Source organism: Quercus robur, chromosome 8 (assembly GCF_932294415.1).
Source record: "Quercus robur chromosome 8, dhQueRobu3.1, whole genome shotgun sequence".
Lineage (NCBI taxonomy): Eukaryota > Viridiplantae > Streptophyta > Magnoliopsida > Fagales > Fagaceae > Quercus > Quercus robur.
In genome coordinates this window covers 48,074,684-48,087,040 of record NC_065541.1, presented here as the reverse complement: position 1 = coordinate 48,087,040, position 12,357 = coordinate 48,074,684, and the positions used below count along the sequence as shown (strand labels likewise).

Genomic DNA, 12,357 nt, shown 5'->3' with positions numbered 1-12,357 from the left:
GCTTCTTCAAATTGAAATTCTATCGTAATTTTTTCACTTAAAGGGCAGCACATGCAAGGCATGTGCCATCCCAATTAGTGTTGGACAAACGAGTAAAATTTCAGATTTGGATAATAAATGAAATGAGGATTTTTGCACATTTTTTGAAAATTGAGAAGATAAAATAGAGGTTAAAACTAATGGAATGATAAAATAGAAATTAAAACCATAAATAAAAGTAAAATCGAAATCAAAGTTGACACAACAGATGAGAGAGAGATTGGAGAGTTTATGCGCATCCTTTAATTTGTTTATCATTGGAAAGTTTGTTTCATTGGGAGGACACTTGTGCAACGTGGTATGCATCATAATTGAGGGGCAAAAATATCATTTTATCACATCCTCTATTCCTCTTTTAATTCAAAATTAATTTTCCCTATAACATTTAGAATGAGGACTGATAATTTAATGATTTATGTGATTTAATATACGACAAACTTCTTCCAACTTACTATATAACAATTTAAATGACCATCCGTGTATACTTGAGTCACATAATCTGATTAATGAATGATGTAGATTGTTCAAATAATTTAATTATAAATGTGATTTAATATTGTATGTATTGCCACATAATTAATTGAAGTAGGTGCTTCCAAACCAATTTGGAAATAAGCTCTATCCAAAATAAATTATCCCCAAATTAACATAAAATAACAATTATAAAAGAATAAATAGTGATAATTTTATTGCCAACCCAATGAGAAATTTTAACAAAATTCATATTTTCAATATGAGTTCAATAAGTCAGTGTTTTCCCTGAGAATCTTACAGGTTGGATTAGGGGGGGCAAAATTGGACACGACCTGTGAATCTAACACGACACGATACGAAATTAGCAGATTATAAGTTGAAGCTTAATGCTTTTGTGTCATATTCGAGTTGACATGACTAACCCGTTTAATAAACTGGTTAAGTTAGTGCCCAATACATGGAACTCATTTGACCTGTTAGCCCATTTTACTTAAATGATAATTTACCAATACAACCCTTAAATTCTAAGTATATAAACTTATTAGTTGTTGTGGTTTATTTTCTTTAACATATTATGAATGATTATTTGTGATATTGAGATATGTTTTAGTTTTTAATGATTATTTATAATGCAATTACTCGTTAGTTTTGAATTTTATATTAAAAATATTTATTTTTTTGGTTTTTCATATTCATTTGGTTAATACTTTTTTTTTTTTTTTCCATTTTGATAAAATGTGATAAATATGTTGACACGATTGACCTGTTTAATAAATACGTTGTGTTAGGGTTGAGGAATCTTAACTGTTTAATAAACATGTCAATTTAGTGTTGACCTATATAATCGAATACTCATGAGTCGACACAACACGAGCCTGACACGTAACGTAAACACGAATTGATCATGCCCCATTGTGCTGAATTGATAAGGCCTCTTCAGTTGTTCACTTGTTTCCATCAAGTTAATTTTGAATCTGAAACTAAGAAAAGTAATACCATTATCTTATTAGCTAAACCAGTATTAGTATCATTTTTCTCTTTTTTTTTTTTTTTTGATAAAAAGGAAAGCTACCAAGAAAAAGCTTCTATTTTCTACAACCATCTCCCCCTTTGCAATACAGCCATCCTCAGCCAGTTTTACATCCTTTGCAAGACAGCACACAGGCTTAAGATTCCTTGGTCTCTTCTGCATCAACCCACCATGAAACGGGGCCCAAACCATCTTCATCAATTGATCCCTAAGAAACAGAAATTAATTAGACTCCTATAAAGATGAGCATTCTAAGTGCCAGAGATGAAACCGATTGATATGTAGTAATGAGACGCTCCTCAACAATTTGGGGAGCTACCTTAGGGTCCAAGCATATATAGTAATGAGACACTGCTCGACAGTTTGAGGAGCCACCTTAGGTCCAAGCATATTCTTTTGCCACGACAACCAACCCCCCCCCACCCCCCCTCCCTTCTCTCTCTCTCTCTCTCTCTCTCTCTCTCTCTCTCTCTTCCCCTATCTGTTTCTCCTTAAAACAAATAATAGTAATAATAAAATAATTCAAATAGTTTCATCTCATGTTAGATCACCAGACATACATAGGAACTGTTCACAAGCACAAACAATATTGTTTTCTACGCTAAATATAAATATAAAGTAAGTGATGCCCTACAAAAGTATAATGCAATTATGAGTGTGTTCATATTATGCGTGTTGTATTCACATCATCGATAGTACTTGTATTATCAACGTTTTAAACTAGAAGTAACCTTGTTATAGTTCTGCTACATGACAAGTTGAAGGCAAAGTCATGACAATAATAGCAATAAAAACAATAACAATACCATAAGATACTACCCTTCAAAATAGAAACCCTCTTTAAAACCTTCCACCACTCTGTTTTGAATATATTATTAGACAGTAAAGGTTTTTTGTTTGATAACTGATAGAAAATTTTATTTTATTACAACATATGAAGAAAAGAGAAATACTGTAAGGGAGTTGCCCGTTAATGTATAGAATGTAGCAGCTTGTCTTATACCAGTTCAGATCTTAACTTTCAGAATCCAGCCCTAAGTTGATGCTGCTCTCTAAAGGATCTCGTATAAGTTTGTAATTGAAACAACACAGATAAAGACCAGCCAAACATACATATTTATGGATGTATGTATATACATACTGATAAGCCATGATAGGATACCATCCTATCAAGATTAATAGGTTGTCATCCATTTACATAAATGCGTTACCCTTTGGCAGACCTACCCCCCATAGAAACCTTCTACGTGAGACCATCCCTTCACCTGTAAGTCCTAACACAAGGTTAGAATTCTAGCTCTTCTAAAGTGGTATCTCACTAACAGTTCAGGCTTCCCAAGAAGGAGGGAGAAATTTCAAAAGAATTGAACGAGAAGCCATATGAGGTAAAAATCTCATTTAGAATTTTGTAGAGTGGGAGTAAAGGTGACTTATCTATCAACCTTTCTACTATCACCCAGGAATGCACCGACACAGCTACAGGGGTGCTGCAACGTGACGTGGGGTGCGGTGGGCGACACTGCTACCCACGTGTCGGTGATTTTTTTTTTTTTTTTTCCTTTCCGGATTCACGCCGATTTGAGTCAAATCAGTCCCTATCGGCCGGCCGAAACAGGTCAATTTAGGCTGATATCGGCTGATTCAGTCTGATACCAACTGATTCAAGCCGATACCAGCTTTGAATCAGGCCGAAATTCAAGTAAGAATTATTAAAAAAAAAAAAACCCTAAAACCATCACTGCCTCCCTGCCTCTCTGCTTTCTGCCTCCCTCCCTGTATTCTAATTTCATTGTTTTAGTTTCAAACTTGTGGATTGTATTTAATTTATGAACATCATGTTTTAGTTATCATCTACTATTACTCTTAAATTTGGTATACGTTTATAGAATATGAAAAAATATGCTTAGCAATATATAAAAAAATATAAATATAAATATTTTTAATAATTTTTTTATCACCGCACCCGTGCTTCATAGCATATCACCCCCCAAAAACCAAATTCTGCCTTACATAAAGTTGCTAGAGTAAGTATACTAAAAGGAAATTTTCTATAAAGTCTGCTTATTGTTATTATTATTTTTTGACATGGACTGGATACCTGATTCCTTCTAAGAATCCTAATACCAACCTAACAGAATGGCAAGTTGATTCTTAATTTCATCTTCCATTTTACGAATGTTCTACATCTCTTCATTAATAATCATTTTTTTATAATAATTTTTGTGATTTAATAGTTTAAGGTAGTCCTATCAAGAGGAAAGATAACAATGTGAAAAATTATGAAATTTTGTGCTTCTTTAAATATATATATATATATATAAATTTAAAAAAAAAGAGGCATAATGATTTTACTTATACATGAGAAAGTATTTGACATTGCAAAATAACCAAAGATATCACTCATTTGACTCTACCAATTGTTTGTAGATCCACTTGAATGGATTGGATCACTAAAATATATATATATATATATATATAAAAAAAAATGAGGGCTAATGCATTAGCAATCTTGATAGGGCGGCTTTCTATAATTGTGTACTTATAATTTTATATAGACATAATATTAAAAGATAGTATTGGTAAACGTGTCAAGTGGACAAGCCCCTGGAGGCTGGAGACTAGGTACAAAGCCTCAAGCGCACACTTAGCCAAAGCGCATGTTCAAAGACTTCTTTTTTTAATACAAAATATAATCTTTTTAAGTTGTGTCCACAAGTGTTATATTTTAAGTACAAAACATGTCCTAATTTTAGGGAATTTGAATTTTACATTTTACATATTTTTTAATCAATCTTTTATTTTGAGAATTTGGAATTTTTATGTGGGTGCGTTGTGGGGTTGTTAGTGGATAGAGCAATTGCACAAAATTTGTCTATTTTGCCTATTAGCTCAAATGGATAGTGCAATTGCACAAAATTGTGAGTTCAAATTTTATAAAAGTTATTTCAAATACTTAAAAATTTTATATAGTAAATTTGAAAACAATTCTCAATGGAAAAATCACAATAATCCAGTCATATAAAGTTTATATGGAATATTTTCTATAATTCTTTTGCACTTTATAAAAATACATGATTGTGAGAGCTATGATAGAAATGAAGTATATGGTTCAATCAATATATATATATATATATATCCAAAAGTAAAAGACCAAAAGGCAGAAGATAATAGATTATCCTTGTTCATGTCTTTTGATATGTAAACAAAAATTGTTTGTGTTATACACCATCTTAAGAATAATGTTTGTATAACAATAACATTCCATATCATTTCCATCAAGATTGAATAATTAATTTTAATGCTTGACATATTTTTTAGATGAAAAAAAAAAGTGCCTAAGGGTGGTTTGGGTGCTTCTTCAAAAATCACCAAAAAAAAGCATGTCTAAGGCATGTTTCATTATACAAGTTTCTTTGGCCAAGTGAAGTGTTTAGACCTAAGGTTTGAGCTTCAAGCTTTAAGTGTGCCTAAGTACGCTTTTAACGACACTAGTATGAGATCAAGGAAGTTGCAACATATGCCAATCAAATTATGAGATTCAGTAGATGAACTTACAGTAATCACCATAGGGGCAAATGGCTTTGCTTCTTTTGGCTGCTCAATTGGAATTGGAGGATAACTTACATTGTGAACTCGAAACTTGATCTGCCATGTTTAAAACCAAAAGTTAGAAAAACCCTGCACTTTCATATGTTTGAACAATAGCTATAACGTGTCAAATGACCAATAGCATAGCAAATATGAACCTCATCAATCCCATCAATAATATATGGTTCTTCATCATACTCCCACTCCCATGTACCTTTGTCCCTGCAGTAGTCATAATAGTGTAAATGGTTAATCATTAAGCATATTGATTAAAGATGAGTCATAAAATGATTAAAACGAACTTATGCAGGATTTGGTATTGCATTAAAAAAAAAAGATCAAATATTGAACCAAGCAGGGACCTTACTTCTTATTTGAGTCTGGCTTGAAGCTCGATGGCTTTGGAAAAAGATGAGCAGGTATATAAATGTCATCAAAAAATCCAATTGATACTGCCATTTAGAGTCAACATCAGTATCCAGGCACCAGGTAACATTTTTTATTAATCAAGAGAGAGGGAGAGAGAGAGAGAGAGAGAGAGAGAGAGATGAGGAAAGTATTATTGGTGAGTTATAGGTGCACCCAGTGGGTCTTAACCCATGACCTCACTCCTCAACTTACTCTTATAAGGAAAGGATGTGTCATTTGAGCTGGAGCTCATTGGCAAGAAAGTTTTACATCAGTAGCACTTGATAAGAAAAAGACCAATTACATAATTCTTGTAAATGAGAACCTGGGCCTGGCCCTAACAATTTAGAGTATACAGCTTTGATCACAACCTATCAATGTCAGGCCAGTTGCTGAAATTCTTTACAACTCAGACTAGCCCAAAAAAAACAAGCAATGGTTTCTCAATTCTTAAGCCATGATCAAGATCTTCAGCTGAATTCATAAACATGCCTCTAAATAAGTTAATTTGAGCTCATTAAGGTTGAATTATGATAACTAGGTTTGAGAAACCAACAGGATATATGCAGTACACACTATTATCACCAATAAATTCCTAACCATCAATTAAATTATGTTGCGATGTCTTAATCTTCTGTGAAAAAAACTACTGTACAAGAGTATCGTGAACCAACTTTAAGTTTTTATAAAGACAAGAAAATGTGATAAAGAAGTTAGCATGAAAGGAGTAATAGCCTCTATTAAACCCTTCCAACCAACCACAGTCCCCGCCCTGAGAGAGAGAGGTTCGCCACAAAACTAAGAAATGAAAAGGAGCCCCATAAGAGTGGAATGACAGGAGAGAATTTATGCAGCTAAACCAAAATAGGAAGAGAAGAATATTATACTTCAATGATTGGGGCCATGTTATCTTAGTAGCCAACAGGACTAGTCTTAATAGCCATATATGTAGCTCAGAATATATCCCCCTTTTTGCCACCTACCATTCATTAATCAAGATCTAGGGGTGAGGAAAAAGTTTTCATCAAAGAGAGGACTCTATTATGACCTAGGATACACACAAGTGGACAAATATTTTAGATCAGCCAAAAAATATTGAATTCTGGGTAGGAAAATTGATGAAGACTCAAAAAACAATTAGATAAAAAAGAAGAAAGAAAATCTACTAAGGTAATGATTTTTTCCTCCACAACCAGTTAAAACTGCCATCATTGGTTGCTTCATACCCGTGGAAAAAAATATATCTGAAAGGAGCATTCAGCTCATGACTTGATAAACTCGAATGAAACAAAAAGTTACCTGCGTAGAAAACAGAGGTTTGCTCAACTAACCTCATAACAGTCATACCTAAGAAGAAATGACTCACCAGTTGAGTTCTCAACTAATTACAACCCAATACAAGTTGATCAAAATTAGCTGGACTAATTAGTTTCCATGCCAGGATGAAACTAGGAGATTAAATTTTAGCCCCAGATCCACCAAAAGCACAAAAGAAGAGCACATTATTCACACGGAGCATGTGTGATGAATAAAATAATACTTGTACCAAATAGAAGGAACAGTTAAACCAAAAAAAGAAAGAGATCCAGAGCACTAGTTGCATTATGGTCAAATAAGTAAAAGAAGCACAAGACATACAGCGTAAACCAGTGGCATTAGATTCTTTAACATTTGCAGCAATAATCTCTCCCACAAATGGACGGAACATTATCAGTCTAAACACAACCTGCACAAATATAAAAACAAGATCATCAAGTTGTTTTATAATTAATGATGACATTACAATGTAGAGATGTCCATTGCAAGCAAATAAACCAAATGTGTCTTATAAAACAGTTGGACAAGAAATCCAGTTGTACATAATCAAACACCACTACCATCACCAATCCACTGAAGAAGGGAAAAAAGGTGCTAAGGAAAATAAAACAGGCCTTCAAAAATTCTATCAGAAACATAAATGACTCATTTAACAATGAAGTGAAATCTAAACACTCAATTAGTAAAAGCTTTGCATTGATCAAGAATAGCACATCTTGTCTTATCTGACAAAATTGAAAGCAAAATTACAATTCAGAACCCAAAACTCATTCCACACACACGCAGAGACATGTATATGAAAAAAGAGGGTTATGGTAGGTTGACAGATAGTGTAAAATTTAATCATTTTTTATTTTATATATAAGTGCACACACACATCAAAATTATGAGAAAAAAATTACTAAAAAGCTATTACTCTTATGAAGATTGTGAACAATGACACAATACGTGGTCAAATCTTAAGACTTGTTCCCAAGAAGGACTACATCAAGAATCTTTGGCCTCATTTAACAACTTAATGAGATATTACCTTCCACACCTCCCGATAAGCTAATTTTCCCTGTGACAATTAATACATCACAAACCAAAGTTAAGGGTCTCACAAACACAGCCCCCCTCCACTACCTGTAACCCCTCTTTGAGTATGTGACATTGCATGCGTAGAATCAGAGAAATCAAATCTGGCATAAATCTTTGCTAACATTCTTACCCAGAATCTGAACAAACACAGGCAAGAGGATTAAAAAAAGAGAGAGAGAGAGAGAGAGAGAGAGAGAGAGAAAATAGAACTAACAACAATTGACTTTTGCAATGTGACTTTTTTTTCTTCTTTTTGACAAGTAATGAAATTTATTAAAAGAGAACAGGTACCTAAAAACGCACATGCAGAGCATACACAAGGATTCCAGTTCACAAACATGTAACGCCAGTTTATGCACATCCCTCTACAAGTCAAAATTAAGTCTAGCACACATACAGGCCAAAACACTTGGATCAAGTAGAAAGATACTAATGCTTAACAAAAAACTGCGTAAAATGGAACAAGAAAAAATAAAAATAAACAAGAGGAGGTATAATATTAAGAATACCGTATAGGTCGCAGCACCATCACTGGGAAAGATAAAGCCACCTTCAATAGATTTGATATCATAGACAGAAGCACAGAGCCCCAAGTCTGCAATAACCTTCATTATCACAAATAAATCAAAAAGCCTTTCAAGAATCAGCAATAATAAAAATAAATCAATGATACAAGTCCAACAATTACCTTATCTAAGAAAAGTTTTTCAAGCTCTCCCTTAATAGCTTCCTCGATAGGAAGGTTAAGGAGACTAGGTGGCACGCGAAATGTGTGCTCAATTCGGCTAAGGTAGAACATTTGGACCCAGTACAAATATTTTGTAATCCAAAACTGAATCAACAAGAAGAAGGAAGTGCTATGTTACATTACATAGACTCAAAAATCATAAAAACAAAAAAAGAAGCAAAATAGGAAAAATACTTGCACAACTTGCTGTTATTATTAGTTGTTAGTTGTTACCATCCTTGTAAGCAAGCATTCAAATACCCAATTAAATAATAAGTGATTAGTTAGAATCAATGTACTAGCAAACAACTATCAATAATTCAAGAGTAACGCCCCAAAAATAAACTTTTTAAAAACATTTTTACAAACTATTGATATGACAAATTCTTACTGGTTCTCATTATTGACATCACTTTTTTACTTCCCAATAACTACTCACCACATCAGCAATTTGTAAAAAAATTTGTAACATAGTTTGTAGCTTCAGCATTTTCCATTGTTCAATACATAAGTAAAGGAACATGTTTTCCAAGCTCTAACAAGTTCCAAATGACACAACAAAGCCAAGTTATAAACCTTAAAAGACAAAAGTTTTAAAGTATCTAAATTTCTAATGTATGTAAAAGAAATATTTATTTTTAAAACCATCATCGTAGATTTGAATGAATGAATGACACTACAGCCAACTTTTTAGAGTGTATGAAGCAGGTGACACTCATTATTACTGTTGCAAACATCAAAGCAAATTTCAGGGGATAAAATAAAACCTTGATGTGAGACACCGGCAGTGCTGTAATGTCGAGGGAGGAGTAGGGCGGTGCCACCAGTATTGAGTTTGTAACTTTTGGGAGAAACTGGTTTTTTTGGGCCAAAATGCAAAAGTCGCCCTCTAAGTTTCACTGCTTTTAATTTTAATACTCTTAACTGCCATCCACTGCTACCCACTAAGTCCCCCCAAAACATTGCCGTTTTGGGCTGAATTTAATATTTAGTATTTAATTTATTTCTTATTTTTTATTTCTTATTATAAAAATAAAATAAAATAAAATAAAAAATAAAAAAAACCCAATACCCAAATGGTGTTGTCCCCTTCCCTGTATCAGCACAGCAGAACACAAAAAAGAACCCACCCACCAAAATCCCTACCCCAACCCAAAAACTGAGAGAAAGAGAAAGAGGGAGTAGGAGAGCAAGATCAAGAAACGGAAACTGAAAACTCAAACGAACACACAAACAGAAACTGAAAACGGAAAGTTTCCATTTGTGCGTTCTTTTGGTTAAAAAAAAAGTCACTCACTCATTCTATTAAAAAACGTACTGTTTGTCAATTTAAGAGGTGTGTCACTAGCCACTTTCCCTGTAGGTTTATATCATTAGAATTTAACCAAACCGACACAATTCTGATGCAAAGAACTCTGATTCAAACAGAGTCAAAAACATCAAACGCAATTAAGCTAGACAAAGCTTTTTGTACCATAGAAGGAATTTAACCTGTGAAAAAATATCAAATACTCAGGCCCATCTATTGGAAATTAATCCATAATATATAATCCTATATGCATAAACAAAAACAAAAACAAAAAAATCAGTTTAATAGTAAACATTCTGAAAAATTCAGGGAGAATCCTTTCCCCCAACACATATTATATTTTTTTCAGGAAGATTTGTGTATTTGTTGTTTTCTTTCACCAACTTCAAACATGAAATTGCTGCTAATTTTTATCGCTATATTTGTCAAATATGAGAATAATCTCTCTGGTAGCTTTAAATGTTGAGGAGCTGAGTCCTTAATTCCAACATCCTTTATCTATAGTGTGGGTTTTTCTATTTTTGCAATTGCTACTGGCTGATGCAAACATTTAATCAAACAGTTGTATATCACTCTCAGGCATTTAATCAAACAGCTCTATAGCATACTTAAAACCAAACAGCTCTATAGCATACTCAGAAAATCGAACAAACAAGCTCACAGAGACCCAACCCAAAAATAAAACCAAACCAAGAGTTTCTATTTTAGAAATTCGCACATGGAAAATTAAAAAATAAATAAATAAATTCTTTTGTGGATTTAAACAACGATACGTAAGAAAGGGAAAAAAAAATACCAGGTGATGGCTGGGGAACGGCACGGCGGAACCAACAAGTCGCCGCCGGGACAATGGTGGCGAGACGACGGAGAGACGATTTGCGGTGGCTCTAACTCTACCGCCTCTTTCCCTCTTCCCTGCCGGTCAGACCTCTGGTCACTCCTCTCTATCGTATGAGGTTTAGTTAGGGTTTAAGGAACACGTGCATCTCACGTGCTCTTATTCCGTTAGTGTTTTACCGTGGAACCATATGGATGATGGAATATTAATTTGGTAGGTGTGGATTCTTTAAAAAAAAAAAAAAAAATGGTAGGTATTTAGATCATAAAGTAAATTAGTTAATAAAAAGGTTTAGAAATATTTTCACCACTAGTTCGAAGTTTAGGGAACTTATAGGTATTTTCTCCAAAAAAATTTAAAGTGTGAATTAAATTTTAATCTTATATGATAATAAAAACACAGGAGAAATACACACGGGCAAATTGACAAATCACCGACTAGTTGAACAATTTGACCTTTTTTATTATTATTATTATTATTATTAACAATATAATGATGTACTTTTACCATTGTTTTGCTGCTGAACTCAGTTTCTCAAATCAAAGGTCAACATTGTATTCAAAAACGTCTATGGATCATTGCATTGGATGAGAGGTTTTGCACCCCTATATATGGATTTCTTTTTTGTTTTTCTCTTTTTATGTGTTTATTTGTTCATCTCATTGATTGCTTCTTTTTAAATAATTCAATAATTAGAGAAAATGATTTAAACCCTGAACGGTTTAATTCGAATGTCAATTGAGTTACAAGACTTTTGATATTGATTGTTTCTTTTAGATTTATGTAATTAGTTTATGCCATCATCCCCTTTCTTGATATAAATTCTTCAACCATGAAAGTAAAGATCCAATAGAACCCAATTCGAAGCTCCTCACTAACATAAATAATAAGAAATCATATTCATAACCACATGAACCATTACAAGAATAATAAAACTAACATATCCAATGACCCCTATAATGACACAAATAATTCGAAGCTCCTCACTAACATAAATAATAAGAAATCATATTCATAACCACATGAACCATTACAAGAATAATAAAACTAACATATCCAATGACCCCTATAATGACACAAATAAAACTTCATCATAATCTCTTAAACTAACTAGCCTGTATAAAAAACGACATATATAAAGAGCCCAGATACATTCTAACGTATACAAAAAGTAAAACAAGTATTGGTGCAAAGAATCATCCAAGCAAAGCTAGAAGAAAGAGGAATTGGAAATGTGGCATATCAATTCTCGAGGACAGTGTAATACTGCTTCACTTTGATGGAGGTGGGGATAGGAAAGGGATTGTTGGGATTGTGGTGGGAATGGTAGGGATCGAAGGAATTTTGGTTGGGATGGTGGGCAATGGATTAGCTGGGAGAGGAGGTAGTGTCACCTTGGGAACATTGGGAAAGGTTGGCAATGTTGGGACTTGGGTGCTTGGCAATGGTGGCAATGTGGACTTGGGAAGAGTTGGTTGATTTGGCAGTGTTGGCAATGGGTTGGTAGGCAATGGTGGCAATGTGGTGGTTGGTAATGTTGGCTGAGA

General features: G+C 33.5%; 2 protein-coding genes across 3 annotated transcripts in view; both read right to left on the bottom strand.

Annotated features, from left to right (window-relative positions):
• The window catches only part of LOC126696756 (phytoene synthase 2, chloroplastic-like), a 102,398-nt gene that overhangs the window by 59,536 nt on the left and 30,505 nt on the right, over positions 1–12,357 (bottom strand). The gene's annotated exons all lie outside the window — the stretch shown is intronic.
• LOC126696760 (uncharacterized) lies at positions 1,402–10,965 on the bottom strand. 2 transcript variants are annotated; one of them, XM_050393463.1, is made up of 8 exons: positions 10,769–10,965; positions 8,625–8,768; positions 8,446–8,541; positions 7,178–7,265; positions 5,499–5,583; positions 5,290–5,353; positions 5,099–5,188; positions 1,402–1,751 (listed from the first exon to the last, which is right to left on the bottom strand). In XM_050393463.1, the coding sequence occupies exons 2-8, from the start codon at positions 8,733–8,735 to the stop codon at positions 1,680–1,682; spliced, it is 606 nt and encodes a 201-aa protein (XP_050249420.1). In that variant the 5' UTR covers positions 8,736–8,768; positions 10,769–10,965; the 3' UTR covers positions 1,402–1,679. The 2 variants fall into 2 exon arrangements, with proteins under 2 accessions (XP_050249420.1, XP_050249421.1); XM_050393464.1 differs by lacking the exon at positions 10,769–10,965 and adding an exon at positions 9,431–9,594.